Source organism: Trichinella spiralis (genome assembly GCF_000181795.1).
Source record: "Trichinella spiralis strain ISS 195 chromosome Unknown Scfld4, whole genome shotgun sequence".
In the NCBI taxonomy this organism is placed as follows: Eukaryota; Metazoa; Nematoda; class Enoplea; order Trichinellida; family Trichinellidae; genus Trichinella; species Trichinella spiralis.
Window position 1 is genome coordinate 3647807 of NW_003526943.1, and position 19337 is coordinate 3667143.

The window sequence follows — 19337 nt, forward strand, 5'->3', positions numbered from 1 at the left end:
ATTTTAGCGTTAAAAAATGCTTCATTTTGTTAAAGAATTAAATTTTCAGATGGAATGAATTATGAATGTGAAGACTGCGATTTTTTTGCAGCTTTTGATCCGAATGTTTTGTGTTTGTTTTCTCATCTCTTCAATGTTTCTGAAGAATGGGTATAGCTTGATTTGATTCATTATACTTGTGAAATTATTATTTTTTTTGTTTTCCACTTCAGATGGAAAGTTGGATACAAGATTCAATTGAAATATGCCGAGAAATGCATGACTCTCACATGAAAACGATCATCAGTTGAAAACAGTTCACTTTGGGCATGTCATTAATAATAATAATAATAATATTTTTATTATTTACTTATTGCATAGGGAAATTGCTTATCACATACATGATGAAAATCGTTGTATCTTGTTGTAAGAGTGATTTTATCACATTCAGCCCACTTCAGAAAAGTGTATCTGATTCAATAATAATAATAAACAACTTAATGTGAATTTAAATATTATGAACGAACACTTGAAATTTGTTGTATGCAGCATTGTCCTTTTCGAATTATTTTTCTAAAAATCATTTTGTTGTTATATTGCACAAAAACAACCGATTCCTGATTTCATAAGTTTGCTCCAACTTAAGGAAAAAAATTTCATATTGCATTGCTACTGACCTAAAAAAAGCATTGATTCTTTTGCATAGCATTATATGTTAGCAAATTTTCGAATAAAATGTCATCATTACTTTTGCTGAAAAAAGTTCAAAGATGCGCATACATTTTTATGCAAAGAAAATTCCAAACTGCATGTGCAAATCAGGAGGAAATGCGAGCAGACTGTGCAAAAATCAATCACTGAAAGAAAACGAGAAATGAAATTTTTTGCTAATATAAAAGCTCAAGCAATAATTGGACAGGTCCATTTCATGCACTATATCAAACTGTTCAAAGTGCTGCATATGTGCAATATTTTCAAGTTTTTAAAAATCATTTTTCCGAATTAAACATTATAATCTTATAATCGATTATAATGTTAACTAAACGATTAATTAATTCATTTTAAATATATTTAGCATTTTTTACAATGATTTACAACGAATTCTTAATGAAATTTCTACTAATATTAATTAATCCTTGATTGTCTTGATTTCTGTGCACAGCATACTGTCTATCTAATAACACATAGGAGGCATAATAAATGAATAACGCGATGCAATCAATATGGTGGCGATAAAATTTTTCTGATGTCAAGTGAATTACATTTTGGTGTACAGTATCCAGAAAGAATTTGGCACAATTCCATTGCGCTACGTGCGACATACAAAATGGGACGTTTTGTTATCGCAAAAAATTACTTCTGAAGTTTTTCATCTGAAACGGCAGTCTGCATGAATTATGATAACATATATTATCTATAAGATATTATAATAGTTATGATATTGGAAACAAAAAAATTTTAATTTCATTTCGTATTTCAACCTTTCCTTGATGGGCCATTTTTTGAAATTCTGTCATTACTGAATTGCATGGCTAAATTTTTGTATAAATTAATGGTTTGCAACAATTTTTCTATCGCATTTCAATTATTATAGAAATTTTATTAGCACTAGTAATTTTATTACAAAACAACTCAAATAAAGATACTTTTCAAGATGATAAAATTTTCAAATAAAACGTCTTGTGTTACTAGCATGGCTAAGGAAATTTTTACACATTAATTACAACAATTAATAAATGGGCTCGCCAATAAAATTCTGAACAGCATACGCAAATGGGAGGCGCGCTTGCAAGTGAGCAAATCATGTAAAAATCACATTAAACTGATCAAAAAACAGAACCTATAAAAATTCAATAAGTCAACAAGCAGAAACTCAGAAGGAATTGTAAAATATTAAAATTTAAATGCAAAAGAATCTTCTCTCGAACAGAAATATGTTAAAGCCATTTATGAAAGTCTGTTATTGTTACTGTTAGTGAAAAACACAGAATTTTCAAATTGCACTTTCAACCAATTCTGCGCTTGACATCGACCGTAGCGAATTTCGGTTTCAGCTTTATCCGCGAAGGTCTCTTTTGAACATTTTCAGAATCCGACGAATCCACTGCTTCTTCAGCTTCTTCGGCTTGTTTCACTTTTTCAACTATATCTGATACTGGAGTTGTCGCTTCTTCAACTTTCTGCAATTTCTCTTCAAGTTGATCACTCGCGAAAGCGCAAAGGGCTGTTTCGGGTGCAGATTGAACAGGAGAAGAAACATCTTCAAAATTATCCTCTTCCATCAACACTTCGTAGTTGATCTTTTTCGACAAACGTTTCTCAAACACCATCCGCTTTATAGCTTCACCGGGTGTGGCCGCTGTGCCTTCTTCGCCTCTTTTTCTGAAATTTCTTCGACCCTTACTTCCCTCTTCTTTTTCTTGCTCTTTCAACAACTTTCGCTTTTCGTACTCTTCCATAAATTCACCGTTCACTCTGATCCACAGTTTGGTCTTCAACGCCGCTTCTTCCGGAGTCAGCAAATATCCGTCCAGCTCGTCGTCATCCAAATCATCAAGCGTGTTCAGTTCGCTGGCATCGGTTTGCTGTGGCTCCAACGTCGAATCGACCGGTCCCTCATCTTCCATGCTGGTCATTTCAGAAGATGATGATGGTATTATATCCGACCACGATGGCAGCGACATCGACGACGCTTCAGCCGCTTCCCATTCTGACAACCGACTGGCGGTAGAAGATTCTTCGGGATAATCGACCGAAGCAACTTCATTCGTCACACTGTCTTTGACGGCAGTCTGCTGTTCGTCGTCTGACGACCAACTCGACGCACCGTAACGACTACGCACTTTCTGCTTCAACGCTAATTGCACCTTTTTCTCCGTTTCCCGAAGTTCCTCGTCAAACGGCTTCAGCTTTTCTTCCAACAATTTCTGAAATGAATTTATTGAAAAATCACAAATCAAACTGAAATATAATTCAAAGGAAAAAACAAACACTTCAATATAATAATAAAGCATACTTTCATTTCTTCTTTTTCCATGTTTTTCGTAAATGACGGTGGATCGCACTGTTCAAGAATTTCAAATTTGCAAAACTCGTCCAACGTAAATGATGCAGAAGGGGTAAGACAAAATTCATCCAGACGCTTGCGCAACACCCCTGCACCGATGTGAACAACACGAACCACATTTTCGATTGTCCTAAACGCTTTCATTCAAATATCACGTCCATTCACCAAGATTTACAAATAATTTTCAACACTATATACCAACTATTTCATTCAACAAACAAAATTAACATACACACACTACATAATAAGCATTTTATCCTTATTGAATTTACCCACTGATTTGGAAATTTTCTGCAGCAAATTTGGAAAAATTATATTCAAATTTATCAAGTTTACATACTCTTTTTAATAATCTATAAGAACTTTTAATTCAAACGAGAGAACATTCGAACATAATGTTCTAAAAAACAAAAGAATTGTAAAATAACTTTTCAATAACCGAGATATTTTCAAATTTTAAAATAAAAATACCGATTAAATCCATAATAACGTGCAGCTATAATAAGTGCTGCTCCGCACAGACCAGCTGGCCGTCGTCCATACGTCATCCAGTCGTTCTTCATTCTCTGAATCAAACGCAAAGCGAGATGTATCACCTGTTAATAAGAACATCAGAATTTAAAATGCAATTAATATACTCCAATTAAAAATAATACATTATGTTTGTGTAACCTGATTTTCTTTGTCCCCGAACCGTAGTTTCTGCGCAAAGCGGAGCACGTAAATGCAAGGATCCGTTGGTGGCAACTTCAAATGCATTTCACGAGCAAGGAAGCTAAAAGTGCGACCAAGAGTGAAGACATTCACTTCAGCCACGTCACTGAAATCGATCAACATCTGCGGCACGGCATTAAGACGGCATGAAATATATAACAAAGATGGAATGACGTGAGACGATTTTCGCCCTCGAGTCAAACTTCTCCCATGCGCAATTTTGTAAAATCTGAATCCTGCTTCAGTAACTGCTTGGGATAACTGCAACTGGCTAGCCACGTTTTCCATATGTTTTCGCACTTTGATGTACGTCAGTTCAGTTGATGACAGACTATTCATATTCTATTATTTTTTATTTCAATGAACAAAAACGTGAAATGCACAAAACTGTAGACTTACTTTCATTCCAGTCAAGCTTATCGAACTACCATCCTTATGAATAAACTGGCCCAATAAAACCGACCGACCACCAGCAGTTTCATAAAATTCCACCTCGGAAACAATTGTATTTTCGCTAATTACGTGACCACAATTTCCACAAACATTGTTTCCCACTGTGCTGTCTTCCACCAACTCTCTGCCACCACATTCTGGACAAGTACTCATGGCTACGTTTCGAAAAATCGCAATTCTACAAAAGTAAATTCGTCACAACGCGTAACAAATATTGTATTGCACTAGTGTATATAAATATACACAATTGCATGCTTCAAACAACAAGCATTAAATTAAAACCTCTTTTAATATTTCTGTTCATCAAAATTTCCTATAATACACTTACACGGATAAAAAATAACAATAAAAATATCGATCTTAGTCAAAAAATAAGCTAAACCAGTCACAATACGATAACAATGCTGAAGTGCAGACATCACTAAATAAATGCAGAAAAATCATGCAAATAATGCAAAAAAATTTACAGCTGAAGCACACTTAACAATACAGAAAACAACGTGAAACCCTAAAAAAATTAAACTGCATTGTTAACAAACATTTGCTATAAATATTATTCAAAATTAATATTTAAATAATTCAGATACATGTACGGTACTAAAAAAAATTTCAACTGTAAAAATTATTCTACTACTTAATACTAAATTCTAACATTTCTACATACATAACACTTTAGAAAATCATAAAAACTGAAGCAGTTTTATGGCAATTACAATAACACTAACTACAAAACTTAATGATGATAAAGTACAAATGATTTGTATCATCACCATAAACATTTGTTTTAAAAACTTAAATATTATAAAAATAAGATTACCTTAAACAAGCTATAAAATAAAGTATGCAAAATAAATATATTTTTAAAATTTCGAAATACGCACTTTTTGGTAAGAAAAAGATTTTTCTTGAGATTAAATATGCCTGAGTATTAAGTATTAAAGATTAAAAACTATAAATCACGTAATATATTTGCATTTATACGTTACTCGCCTGTTAAAAATATTCTTTATCGCAGCAAGTCATGCATATGTATGTATAGGCGTTTGTGTGGATGCAAAGATACAGGAGTATGTACAAAGCAGTGCTGTGGTCAAATCAGCTGGAAAATTTTGAAGTCCTTAATTCAATAATAGTGTTTTAAAATATGAATTTCACATTTAAAAAATAACTGTAATTTTTAAACAATATGGTTGATATGCCATATGACGATTCGCTGTGCGTCGTAAGTTTTTATTACATGATTATCTCTATTGTTACAGTATTTACAGAAGGAAATACATTAAGTACTTCTGAATTTTTTGTTAGATATAATAATGGCAGTGTGTATTGAGAATTTACGAATACATTACAAAACTTTGGTTGATGAATGGGACAAGAAAAGAGAGCAGAGAGATTTGAATAAACTGCGATCAACAGTGGAGCAGCTGAAGGTTATTTAGTATTTTTTTGATTAGAAATGTTCATTCTACATTTTAGACTGCTTTTATTGAAGTCAGCTTTTTACCTACGTCCAAATCCCATGATTTGAAAGATGAAATATTTGTGATGCAGCGTATGTATTATTTGTATTAAAATATCTTTGTATTGCATCTTTGTGGTGTTGTTTTTATTTTTTTTTTGCATTGTTAATTGTGAGCTTCATTTAATAAGAAATTTTTAGGACATACTTTGGAAATAAGTGTGCTGCTATCCGTTTTAGAAGAGAATGCGGACAATTTTGAGCGCAGTATGCTTCAGTTGAAACATTATTATGCGGATAAAACGTAAAAATTAAAAACTTTTCTTGTTTTTGTTCATAGTTATATGAAAACTTTTAGAAAGGCACACAGTAACATTTCCCGTTCTCCCGTAATGTGTGAAATGCTTGGTTTGAATTTAATGTATTTGCTGTCTTCAAATAATCTTTCTCAATTTCATGAGGTATTTATTTCGTTTCAATGTTTTTAATAATAACAGTGAATGATATATAATTTATTTATTCTTTATGATAATGACTTGTTTATTTTGAATAGTTGAAAAAGAGAAAAGTTTTAAGCTTAACTTGAAATTTACTTAAATAATTTACAAACTTGAAAAGTGAGTTTAGTAATTATTGAATACCGCGAGGATAATAAATGTAGATTTTTCTGTTGTTATATTTACTGATATTATTTTTTATTAGGAACTTGCTCGCATTGATTTGGAAGTGGCACAAAATAACATATACATTCATTTTCCGGTAAAACTACAAGAATGTATTATTGTTGGGGCATACAGCAAGGTGCAGTGATTTTTTTAGCTCATCATTATTTAATTTAGTTTTCGTTTTAGCTGTTTTTATCAAAGGAAAGTCCTCCTTCTCCGTACTATGCTTATTTCATAGAAACATTGTTGTGCAGTGCTAGGTAATACTGAAAACTTTGATGCAGAATATGTATTCTAGTTTTTTATTTACAGAAGTTTTTGATTATGAATGTGAAAATTAATTTTTTCAGGGAAGCAATAGCGAAAAGCTTGGAACGAGCATATCGAACTGTGAGTAAAAAGAGTGCGCAGAAATTGCTGTTGTTTAGTGGTCCTGAAGCTGAGTCTCGTCTCGACTGCTACGCTGTTCAGGTAAACAGCTTTTAGGCGTATTTAATTGTTTTAACTTCAACATACATTTTTCAGAAAGGCTGGAAGATGAATGAAGCACGAAATGCATTTATATTCGATGTGGATGAGTCATACGTAAAGGATCGAACTGTCGACTGTGAGAGTTTAATGGACAAACAGTTTGGTTATGCTAAGCAATTGGACATGATTGTTTAATACATTAATTTAATTCAATTTATACAAAGTTTATTTTCTGGAAATTTATTTTTCTGTCATTTAGTTAGAATATTATTAATTAAAACTTATTTCGGAAAAAATGAAATCTCTGTTGGATGCAAAAACGCTGTTTATTGAAAAAAAAATAATTACTGGCTATTTGAGATAATTTATCAATAAACAAATGAAAAGAGTGAATAGAGAAATAGTGAATCGAGACCCTGTTAAAGTGCAATAAGGTAAATAGACTCTCGTCTGACGTTGAGCTGCTTCACGTACATGTTGCCATGCATCTTCACCACACTGACCTTGTACTGGATACTTTATGCAGGTAATGAAATCTTGAAGGGCCCTTTAAAATTGAAGATACAAATGATTTTGAAATTGAAATTGAAAATTATTACAAAAATCACCTGCAAGAATTGATATCTGTTGGATTAAAGTAAAGCGACTCTTGAGGTTGGTTGAGAAATACTTGACTATCTTTGAGCATACGGTTTTCACAATCCGCCACTTCGCCTCTGGTAAGCACTCGAATCAAACAATCCCAGTTGTTGAGCATTCCTTGAACAGCAATTTTGTGCACTTTATTCTTTTGAAACAAACAAATTGAAAATGATAATGACAAAATTTTACCATAAAATCCATCGAGACATGAAAATGCAAGCGCTTCAGTGGCGACAGCGAATTCACCTTTTATTGGTTCAGTAAACCAGCACTGGCGTTTGTAAGGGGCAATACACTGTTCAAAGCGACGATAAGCACTAGAGAGAAAGTTTAAAAATTAGTTTCTACTTTTAGAAGCAATAATTCATTTCATAAATATATGTATATTATTTTATAATAATTTTCAATTATTATTGAAATAGATGATTGAGTAGAATTCAATTCAATGTCAAAATGAAGAAAATTATTATTTATTACTTGCACATTTGGATGAAGTATTCTTTGGACGTTCGTCTCAAGTGATCCCATATCAAAGCCGTATTTGCCGGAGTATCACCCAGTGCACCCAGTTGTTTCAGTTCTATGGCGCATTGTCGAATGTACTGCTGATGTTGAGGCAAGCAGGCGCCGTAAAGCATTTCGTATTGGCTGTTGGCAATTTGCCAAAGCCCAACTTATAGAAAGAAGCAAAATTATTCATCAGGAAAAAATGTAAATTCATTTTTTGAGCTTTAATAGCAAAATGAAAAGAAAAAGTGATCCAGTGAAACTGTCGCATATTCCGGAAATATATTCATTCCAGCGTGAAACCTCTTGCTGACTCACTGAACAATGATGATGGCAAAGCAGAAAAATACGCCTGCAAACCACACATACACACACGCATACTGCTCCAAAAGGACTATTGTCATCATGTAAACCTGTTTTCAAATTATGCAGAATACCAACCACCTCATTCTATATGCTTTTCTCGTCATATTATTTTTTTAATTTCCTTCTTTTGCACAATTGAATGCTTCTTAAAATAAAACATTCTCTCTTCCAGCACTTTTACTTTTCCACTTTAAATACATTTGAAAAATAATATCTTTTTTTTAAAGTTAACTTCAAATCTCCAAAAAATTTACACAATTTGCATTGCAATGCAATACAAACAAACAATAATATTTCACCTGCCGCAAAAAGCAACATCGATTATTCACATTACTTTTCAGATTTATAGATTTTGGAAAGCGAATTATTAAATAAAATAATTATAAAGTTAAAGCATCCTAAATGCAAACAGAGCAGCAAAATTAAAACATATTTATTCATATAGGTCAACTAAACGAAACGCATTGTTGATTTAACAGATGATCGATGACAGTTATGCTTTCACTGATATCTGTGGAAATGATAATTGTTCATTTCAAATTTGTCCAATTTATTATTTATAAACAAACAAAAAAATCAAATTTTAATAAATGATTACAAGATATTTTTTCAACAGACAAATTGTAGGCAATTTAATTGATCAAATTACCAGAATTGTTGTTTCTAACAAATGAATAAATGGAAACAGTTTACGCAAAAAGTACTACTTTTACTTTCAATTTATTCAATAGAACAGACGTGAGAAAGAAAAAAATTTTCAAATCAAGTTATGATTGAATTGACTTCCAAAAACAGCAACTCTAAAAATTATCACAACAAATTTTTTTTTCTAAAGCTGTATTATTTTGGAATAACACGTTACAGATATAGTAGAGTTAAATTTTAAATTTAATACATTAAATAATAAATGCATACATGTTTTGTGTAAGCTTCAGTCATATGAATTTGTTTTAGAAAAAGTTATTACATATAAATTGCAAAAGAGTGATTGGTTGGATAGTTTAATATTCATTCGATGCGAGACTACTTTAAATTCAAAGTTAGCAATCAAAATTTAGTGTGTAATTTTATGCAAAACAGTTTGCATTTCAAGTGGAAACAAAAGCGGATACGAAAAGAGCCATAAAGGAAAATTATGCATACCGAAAAGTATCAGTCGAAGAAACATCATGGGTGTGGCGAGCAAAGGTGAGTGGTTTACAAAAATGTTGAGAGTTAAAGCTTAGCAACAACAGTGAACTGTTTGCATATACATGTGTTCGCTTGGAATGGTACAGCCGTGGGACAGAACACTCTCACCACGACAATCCGTCGCTTGGAGCAGAACAACAGTTTGATGATGATGGTGGTGGTGATTGTTTCGAGCCTCACTCTGTCTCTCTGTGATGAGGGGAACAAGCTTGTTGTTTTCAACCAGACGGCTGCATTGTTTCGCTGAACCAGACGACTTTCAACATCCCGTGACAATACAACCCCAAAAGCGGTCCTCTGCCCGGTTCTTGCCCACACTGGAAAACCGGGCATCCCATCCGTTCGACCAATTCGGCCCATTGTTCTGCGGCCATGTTTTACGCCGGTTTAGTTTACAATCACTAAATAAATACCACTGGAATGACGTTTTTATTCAACAATTAATTCCAACAATACTGTGTTTGTAAAATATTAAAATACGAAACTAACTGCTAATGGAAAAATAGTAGTAAAACAGTTTTTTCATGATTCATCATTTTTTAATAATCTTACTGTAGTTTTGTTTGTCAAAAAACAAACTTTATTTGAAAATTTTTACCGTAATCATTTTATTGGTATGGTTTATTTTTTTTATAATTGAACAAATTAATTTTACTAATTTTTCATCTGAATTAATGTAAATATTATAATTTTAATTGACCAACATTTTAATTCTAAATAAGTTCAATATGAGGACAAATTTATTTCCAGAGATTCAATGATGAAGAAGATAAATTTAAGCATACTGTAAACAATAAGAAAGAAATATCGTTCGTGAGAAAAAATTTTTGATGAAAATTTCACTTTAAACAAAAATTACAGAGAATTACAAGGGCAAATTTTATTTTTTTTATAAATCATGTTTGTGATACCAAAACTTCATGTCTTCAATACTCGAAGGGTGATAAACAAAAGCGCAAAAAATATGAAACTTTCTTATATATAATTATTAGAAAATGGAAAGTTTTTGAACAAAAAATTGGTGGGATAAATTTTTTTTATAAATACAAGGTAAAGTAGCAAAGTGGTTGATGTGTTTTGGTATTGATCTTTGACGATGAGTTTGTAAATTTTTCGCATTTATGTTGATGTTTATGATATGTATCAAAAAAGAAATTTATTTTCCAGTGTTGAATATAATTGAAAAGTACATTTTCAGAACAATTTGAAACTATTTATTTATTTATTAAACTGTTTTTTTCCAATCATGTTTTTCTACAACAACCGTATCTACCTTTGTTATCGTTCAATTATTGTTAAATTGATGAATTTTTGAATGGATTTTTTTCACCTGAAGATAAAATTTTTCAGCTTCAGATTTATTTTGAAGGTTGTTTCAATTCAATTATTTCGTTTAACTTTTCGTCTTGGTCAATAGTAGAAAATAAAAAGTTTGTTTCAGTTCAGTGAAAAAATAATAATAAATTTACAAAACTTTAAAAAAATATAATTTGATACAAAGCTTTGATAAAATTGATTTCAACTCACAAAGTGATTTATAAAAGAAAATGGCGTTTTGAAAAAAAAGAAATAATTTTATCACGTAACGAAAAGCGTTTGTTTGTTCGTTCATCAGCGCTGCTTTTCAAACACATTCGAATGCAAATGTAGAAGAGAAATTTTGCATAGATATCGAAATTTTATGTGGCTCAATTTATGTGAAATTATTCTTCAACAGTTGTTGAGAAAGTGATAGTGAAAGAAGCGACGAAGCAATTTTTTCTGAAAAAAAATTTAGCACTGTCATTATTTTTTAAAAAATTTATGAAAATTTGATCAAAGAAAAATAATGAAAGAAAATACAGTATCTGAATGAAACACTTGAAAATACTTATGGATGAAAACAATATTTCTCGATATGTTGCTCATTTCTAATTTATTCGAATTCAGTTGAAATTATATAACTGTAAATTAATATTTGAATATAATGCCAATGCATAACTTTCGGCTACTAGAACAGCAAATTAAAATTAGCGTACGTTCGGCTTTATTTTTCTTTTTTTCTCTCTCAAGTAAAGTTAATAACGGTAGTTAGTTGGTATTTTGTTATTTGTATATTGTTTTTTTTTAATTTTTAAATATTAGTAGAATAAATAAAACATTTAGATAAAAAAAACAAAAATATTTATTGCTATTGTTCAAAAAGTTGATAAGTTAATTTTTTCCCATATAAATAAATGAATAGTTTGTGTGTGTGTGTGTGTGAACGAATCATAAATAATAATAATAATAATAATAAGGATGATGATAATTTTAATTTTCAGTTGGTTATGTTTTTGCGAACAGTATGCTAATTAGAAGATTAAATAATTGTAGTTTAGTTTGATATTAATGTTCGATTAGTCGATTGTCCATTGCCACCCAGAGCGGTGATAAGCCCCCCCTGTGGCCAGTGAAATTTGCTCAGCAGACGATGTTCGCCCGGTGGCGCCCGGTTGGCCTTTTTCCGCAAATCGTCAGAAAAGATTTCCCTACATAGGTGAACAATTTTTCCGGAAAGCCGCCGACCCGCGCGTTCAGCTTTAATAAGAGAAAATCGTATTAGTGAGCCGCAGGCACAGTTGTACGACTGGCCACATTGCGTCCTGTAGTTTACATATGTCGATTGTTCACAAAGCGATTTTGCCATCCCACTGGTACGGTGCTCGTGTAAATTTCGTCGGATAATTTTAATTAGTCGGTGTAATGGAATTGCCGGTTCGTTGGATCAATTGGGAAATGAACGAAAAGCCACAACAACAACAACAACCACAGCTTGAACAGCAACAAAATAATGACGAAGGTGTATTTTTGAATTCAAGTACAGATTCGGTACAGAATACCGAAAGTGATCACGATTATACGGTATCTTCTTCGCCGGTCCCAAGCGTACCACAGCCCCAAACTGTAGCGATTAATGGACGTAGCCTGCTTTATGTTGGTCAAGAATTTTCGAGTATGGCTGAATTTTTGTCAGTTTTCGAACGGTGGAAGGGGGAAAATTACCATCCGTTCCGTGTTGCCAGTTCGGAAACGTTGAGAAAACAAGACGGTAGCATCGACGAAACATTCAAATACCGTTACGTGGTCTACCACTGCGCCTACTACGGTCAGCCGAGAAAGCGAGGTAAACATTCTTATCACTTCTCTTATTCTCCTTCTCTGTTATTACATTTCTGCATAATAATACCAGTACCAATGAATTATAATTTGAAAAAAAAAAGATTGACCATATTTATTTATTTAATCAACAATTTTATAGAAAAATTATATTGTTGAATGTTTTCTTTTTTGAAATTATTTATTTAACATACACATATATTCGATTTAGGCTTGGGTAAACGTAGTATTGAGAATCACTTGCCCCGTGGTTGTCGTGCCAAACTGCGGCTCAACTACATCTGGACGGCGAACGTGATGCGCGTAACTTCTCTCACCGACGAACACAACGGTCACTGCCTGACTCCTGAAGTTTACAAGTGGTTCTGTATGAGAAAAAGTCGTCGGTCTTCATCCAAAATTATCCAAACCAGTGAAAAGGGAGAAATTTGCATAAAAGAGGAACCGACCACCGACGAATCCCAGTACGAATTCGAATGTCCAAGCAGCAGTTGCAACGGCAGCGAATTCAGTGCCGAGATCAACAACTGGCCGGATGAGGGTGTCGAAGAGGGAAAAAGTGAAGAAAATGGCACGTTGGAAAGTACTGTCGAAGACGACCGAACCGACGACCAGCGATTCGAATCCATACATGTCGTTTTGCAGGGTCTTTGTGACCATTTGATCAATATGAAAGGCGCCATGTTCGATGCACATTTGGAACAGCTGAATGTGCTCATGCAAAAATGGAAACAAATGGATTCGGATTAAAATTATACAAAACTGGACGAACAACACCAAGTATGGCAGAAAAAAAAGAAAACTTCGCAGAATATTTAAATAAATAAATTTTCTTTTTCTACTACATTCATTATTTATTATTCCATTGCTTGTTTCATGTTATATCACTGTTTAAAATAATTTCGTTTACTTTTGGTACCTTTCAGAAAAATATACCTGCGTAACTCTTGTGTTTCACTTTTATTCCGGTCAGAATCAAATTTATCGTTTACGCTGATAGTATTAAAATTCAATTCATTGCATTATTGAAATTATTTCCAAAACTTGTACAACTGAGATAAATAAATTCATTATTGATTCAATCAAACTCATACTCAGTGATGGATGATGATTTATTTCACTTGATTTTACCAGTAAAATAACATCATATACAACAATTTTATTCAATCTTCGTAACTGATAATATTTTTTTCAACACAAATTTGGAATTTTATTATCAGTCAATAATTTCTTACTACATATTATATGATAAGAGAAATTGTCCCAAGACGGGATGGCCGAGCGGTCTAAGGCGCTGCGTTAAGGTCGCAGTCCACTCACGTGGGCGTGGGTTCGAATCCCACTTCCGTCACAATTTTTTCCTTCGATAACTTTGTTTATATTTTTGATTTAAAACTACAAAATAATATTTTTAAAAAATGTTTTAATTGATAGAAAAATTTTTTACCTTTCTGACCAAAAAATTTATTGATTTTTCATTCAATGATTTATATCACAAAAGTTTCAAATGGAACAAATTTTTTCCGGTGCAGATGTAATAAGAATTTTGAAATATATATATGCAAATTACATTCCAGTACACACATGCAAATTGAAAGCATTACATGTGCGCGAATCGTCTGAAAATCCATTTTCAACCAATGAAAAAAGAATAAAATTCCTCTGCTAATTACAGAGTTCATGTAATAACAGGTCAAAGTTGAGTTATCGTTTTACTTTTTAGATTTTTTACACTGATAAAGCATTTCGAGCATAATTTTCAAAATTCAAAAAACAAAGCCGAATAATAATAGTTTGATACTTTATATTTGCATATTCTTTATTATTATCATAAGTAAAAAATATCGGCAATAGAAAAGTTGAATAATTTAATTTCATATAATTTCTTTTGATATTTTATCCAATTACCTGCTTTACAAAAATGTCCCAGTTGAATATATTTAATTTTTTTTCTAACACAATTTCAATACAGATTATTCAAGCAAATACATTTTACAGCTGTCGAATATACAAAAAACAGTTTGGTAAAAACATTCATCAGTATAAATGCGAGTAAAATGTATTGCATGAATTTAAATCACAAAAATTCAATCTATATCGTTTATTTCATTTATTTTCGAATAGATTTTTGTAATGTATATATGTGTTTATTTATAAGAGTTATTTTCATGATCAGAACTTATTTTCATACAGAAAGTTTGACAGTTTGATGAAGTCGTGTAATTTACTTTAATTTGGAACAGCAAAACAAATTTATGATATATGAAAATGAATTATCGGCTGAAATTTTTTTCGTGCGATTTACTTTTTCACCTTTCATCTTCAAACTGAATTATTCTACCATTGGTATCACAAAAATTCTTATCACAAGCAATATCTTCTTCATGTTTGTATATTTCTTTCTATTTGTAAAATATATCATTGCTTACAACAACAAGTTTTACCTTGATACTTGAATAAGTATAACAGACAGAGCAGGATACGTTTATATTCGAATGCTACAATTGAAAAGCACAGTTGTTAATTATATTATATTGATAAAAGAAAGCAATTGAATAAACAAAAAACATATTTGGTATCATCAACTGATAATTCATTTGTATTAATATTGCTCAGTGTTAAATAATTTATATAATAACAATAACGATTACGGTTAATTGAATTTATTTGATAAACAAAATGAGTTTTACAATTATTTTATCAAATAAAAAAGAATTAATTTAAATGAACAAAAATAAACTTACTTGATCTTCTTTGTTGAAAAAGATATTGAAAAAAAGAAAAAACAAATGAAATAGATAAATTTCCATAACAAATAATTTTTTGTAATTTTGACACGCAGGCTTGGTTGTACTGTATTTATAAAGCTGAGCAAATAAGATTAGCGAAGATCAGCTTTATAAAATCAGTACAATCAAGCCCGTGTATCTTGAAAATGGTGAAATTTCAATAAGATGGTCGACGCTTTTATAAAAGTGGAAGAAAAAAAAGTTGACTATCAGTGGTTGTTGTTCATTCGACTGTTCACTGATTCAACAAATGGCAGTGTACATGAGTGCTTTTGCCTGATTGCAAGAGAAGCATTGAACAAGCAACAAGCCGACCTAGAAGTGACATCACCGATTCATGACACATTTTTAGCTTATAATATTAAGACGCGAACAATTTTATCATAATGAAAATAAACAAACTAATTAATATATATATACATATATATGCAAGCTGATTGATATTTTTTGCAAAGCAAAAACGACAAGTAGCATAATTTTTGTTTTTAAATAAAAATTGATTTTACTTTTTATCAACAATCTCATTAAACTGTATTTAAAAAATAAAAATTTGTTGACGTCAATGTTTACACCAGATCATGACGCGGTAGGTGGCCAGTTGCTTATTGAATTTCAGCTAAAAAGTGTCATTGCGTCATTTCCAAGACGTTGGAAGACAAGATGATGCTCAGTTATGCGGAACAGAAAACAAAAAAAACAGCTTCAAAATACTGGTAAAATCATGCTGTGGGCGTTGTTGAATCATCAACGTGTGAAAAAAACCACAAGAACCTACTCCACGTCTGCATGAGTCATAATTTTATTTGCGACAACAATTTCACTTATCACTTTATTTTTAATTGTTTACAAATAAATAAATTGCTATGAAAATTTTTATTCATCAAAATATATACATGAAGAAAACAAGTAAACTGCATTATTATAATGTGTTCAAATTATAATCGCAATAAATATAGAAAATATTGATTATTTAAAAGCAAAAATAAAATTTCAAACAACATATTCACAGTAGTTGATAGAATTTATTTATTATTCTTATTCTTAATTTTATAAATAATTTATCATTTTAAACAAACCAAATATATTGTGCAATGGATCAAAAGTGTTTTATAATTTAATTTTTAATGATGCAAATAATATATATGATATATATTCAATATAATGTAACAAAAAATAAAATGTTTGAACAAACGGTGCACATTTAAAATGGAAAATTCAACGATTGGAATTTATAAGAAGAGAAAATAATCATTTACAAGTGGAATCAATCACATTATGGAGTGTTGCTGCGTTCAGTAGAACTGGATGTAAGATGATTGAAAATGTTTCGAAATATACCTCCTACAACAATAAATAAATAAGAAAGTACATAATATATATATAATCTCAAAACATGTGGAAATTCAAATAAATTGTTTAAATTAAAATAAACTTTGAACTGTACCAACGGCCTTTCCAGTTTGATTGACAAAATTGCCCGTAGTATTCAAAGCGTGTTGCAATTTTCTAGCTTGATCGCTGCTTTCAATGGTGCTGCAAAGGAAACAACTTTGATGAAATAATAAAATGCATATTTCTTCAAATATGATAAGCTCAAATGAGAAAAACAAACTCACTGCGTAAATCGCAGCTTGAAGTCAGCCAAATTCAACTGACCATGGCAAATGTGCCTGCAAAACAGAACAGAAAAATGCATACAAGTACAAAATTTTATTAGTGGATCAGAGAAATACCCAGCTGGAAAATTCATCTGCTTGTGAAAACCACCACTGTACCACAGGAGAAAGTTATGGGTTGTTTTGTAAGAGTGGACAAAGGCTGCATTGAAATCATCGTAATACGAAGTATCTTATTTAAATAAAAAAAATAATCATTTATTATCTACCATCAACAACAAAATACATTGTATAATTTCTCACCATCTGATGCTGCTGTCAATAATAAAGAAATCAAATACTGACTAAACTGAAAGCGAATCCACTCGTCACCACCTTCCCATTCTAAAAGAATAAAAACCAATAATTATAATTTTATGTTTTTAAATTTTTTTAATAAAACAAAAATGCAACAGACTTGTAAACTGTGAGATGGAAGAATCATCTTGAAATGCAGTTTTCAATACACCGTCTATAAAACGCAAATCAGCGGCGGAAAGGACAAGCAGTCGTCGCAATCGAACGTCCGGAATTTCAATATCAATCCCATTCTCTTCATCTATCTGCAAATAAAATTATATTCAAAAAACAAATCAAAATTAATCAAAAAGAATAATTTTATACTGTTATCATTGCATCGAACAATTCCTTCTTTTGCTTGAACAGAGTATTGGTAAAGCCGACCACATAGGCTCGTACGTGATCCGACTCAAGCCAGTCCATGTAAGGCAACGATAAATACGGATGCAAAACGGATCCCTGAAAAAATTTTCAAATAAAATTATTCAACTGAATTTCCCTTTCCACGTAAACAAACTTTAGTAAATATAGCCAACGGAAAACCATATGCATCCAGGGGCAATTCTGTAGCGATCGTGTTCTAAACAACAATAAATGCAGATAATTCATAATTAATAATTTCTGGAAAATAAATTATCATTAAAATTGTATTTAAATTAATATTAGTGATACATCAGACAAGTGACGATTTTCAGAATCTCGCTTGCATTCGCTCGTTTGTTCACCACCACCACCACCACCACCACTACCATCATCATCATTATCATCATTACTAGTGTTCAATGGTAGTGAATTGTCATTATCGTCTTTCGATGAATTCATTTCGTCGCTCTTCAAATTAGAATCTTCAAGCAACGGAGAATAAGAGGCCGAATGAGACATTCCAAAATCAATCATTCCTGAAATTAATATTTTTGAAAATTAAATTTCACCAATTTCACCAATACTTGGAAACAAGGATATCAAAGCCAATATGTTGCTGCAAAGAGAACCGACTGGAGAGATGTTGAAAAATATCTGAAACACACACACACACACAATGTTATGGAACAATTTTGAAATGCTCAATTTTGTAAATGTACTCTTTTTTCCAAAAGAACCAACTTGAAAAGCATCAACGTCCGATGTCTGTACGTGTGCAACAATTCGCGCACGGAAAGTCCTAGAAAATTTGAAAAAATCGAAAAAAAAATACTTGTTTCTTTTATTAATATTTTTCTTGTTCAACCATTTTATCATTTGCATTCGAAAAAATCAAAATCAATTATTAAAAATGTGAATAAAATTTTATAAATAATTTTTTCAAACAAAAAATCATATAATATATAATAATTAAGATAAAGTTTAAACAAACTTTTCATTATATTTCTTACGCTCAAATTTAAACTTTTCATTATATTTCTTACGTTTAAATTTAAACTTTTCATAATATTTCTTACGTTTAAATTTAAACAACGTGTCAAAATAACAAAAGTGTTTTAAAGTTGAAGAAACGAAAAATTAACTAAAGTTGTTTCGGTTATTCCAAACCCAAGTCGACGCAGATCAACAACCATGGAAAATTCAACACCAATGCTGAATGAAGGCGAACGTCTGAAAGAGCGATACGAGATACTATGCAAAACAGGGTTTGGGACGTTCGGGTTCGTTTATGAAGGGAAAGATCTTCAAAATGGAATACGTTGCGCAATAAAGGTGGAAAGCCTGAAGGCTAAGTGTATGGCGCTGAAGTACGAAACTTACGTCCTGAACAAGATGCAAGGCCAGAAACACGTCTTGAAATTATTCGACTATGGTAAACAAAACAATATCCGTTATTTGGTGATGCAGTTGGCCGGTAAGAATCTGTCCCAGCTGAGGAAGGAGGCATCAGGCCAGCGTTTCAGTCTCGGCACCTCCTGCCAGCTGACCATCCAATGCATCGAGGCATTGAAAGATATC

The 19337-nt window shown here is 31.6% G+C and overlaps 7 protein-coding genes and 1 non-coding gene across 8 annotated transcripts; 3 read left to right on the forward strand and 5 right to left on the reverse strand.

Annotated features, from left to right (window-relative positions):
* Positions 1-1985: 1985 nt before the first annotated feature.
* Positions 1986-4366, reverse strand: Tsp_00909 (transcription factor IIIBsubunit). The gene is made up of 5 exons (XM_003376664.1): positions 4160-4366; positions 3719-4102; positions 3518-3642; positions 2996-3176; positions 1986-2906 (listed from the first exon to the last, which is right to left on the reverse strand). The coding sequence occupies exons 1-5, from the start codon at positions 4364-4366 to the stop codon at positions 1986-1988; spliced, it is 1818 nt and encodes a 605-aa protein (XP_003376712.1).
* Positions 4367-5526: 1160 nt separating this feature from the next.
* Positions 5527-7003, forward strand: Tsp_00908 (putative 26S proteasome non-ATPase regulatory subunit 8). Its single transcript, XM_003376665.1, has 8 exons — positions 5527-5643; positions 5690-5765; positions 5874-5976; positions 6031-6133; positions 6375-6431; positions 6524-6597; positions 6688-6808; positions 6863-7003. The coding sequence occupies exons 1-8, from the start codon at positions 5527-5529 to the stop codon at positions 7001-7003; spliced, it is 792 nt and encodes a 263-aa protein (XP_003376713.1).
* A 156-nt stretch (positions 7004-7159) lies between these two features.
* Positions 7160-8088, reverse strand: Tsp_00907 (DNA topoisomerase 2-alpha). Its single transcript, XM_003376666.1, has 3 exons — positions 7928-8088; positions 7417-7767; positions 7160-7355 (listed from the first exon to the last, which is right to left on the reverse strand). Exons 1-3 carry the CDS (start codon positions 8086-8088, stop codon positions 7160-7162), a joined length of 708 nt encoding a protein of 235 aa, XP_003376714.1.
* A 1450-nt stretch (positions 8089-9538) lies between these two features.
* Positions 9539-9874, reverse strand: Tsp_00906 (hypothetical protein). Its single transcript, XM_003376667.1, has one exon. The coding sequence runs from the start codon at positions 9872-9874 to the stop codon at positions 9539-9541; it is 336 nt and encodes a 111-aa protein (XP_003376715.1).
* Positions 9875-11870: 1996 nt separating this feature from the next.
* Positions 11871-12182, reverse strand: Tsp_00905 (DNA primase small subunit). The gene has a single exon (XM_003376668.1). It carries the CDS (start codon positions 12180-12182, stop codon positions 11871-11873), a length of 312 nt encoding a protein of 103 aa, XP_003376716.1.
* Positions 12183-12238: 56 nt separating this feature from the next.
* On the forward strand, positions 12239-13402 carry Tsp_00904 (DNA primase small subunit). The gene is made up of 2 exons (XM_003376669.1): positions 12239-12659; positions 12864-13402. The coding sequence occupies exons 1-2, from the start codon at positions 12239-12241 to the stop codon at positions 13400-13402; spliced, it is 960 nt and encodes a 319-aa protein (XP_003376717.1).
* Positions 13403-13919: 517 nt separating this feature from the next.
* Tsp_00903 lies at positions 13920-14003 on the forward strand. Its single transcript has one exon. It is a non-coding gene; the product is annotated as a tRNA-Leu (tRNA).
* Positions 14004-16689: 2686 nt separating this feature from the next.
* Tsp_00902 (protein KIAA0241-like protein) lies at positions 16690-19266 on the reverse strand. The gene is made up of 14 exons (XM_003376670.1): positions 19140-19266; positions 19022-19061; positions 18902-18989; positions 18751-18770; positions 18497-18558; positions 18069-18295; positions 17914-17976; positions 17721-17855; positions 17515-17659; positions 17361-17441; positions 17175-17289; positions 17058-17111; positions 16881-16974; positions 16690-16782 (listed from the first exon to the last, which is right to left on the reverse strand). The coding sequence occupies exons 1-14, from the start codon at positions 19264-19266 to the stop codon at positions 16690-16692; spliced, it is 1344 nt and encodes a 447-aa protein (XP_003376718.1).
* Between the last annotated feature and the right edge of the window lie 71 nt (positions 19267-19337).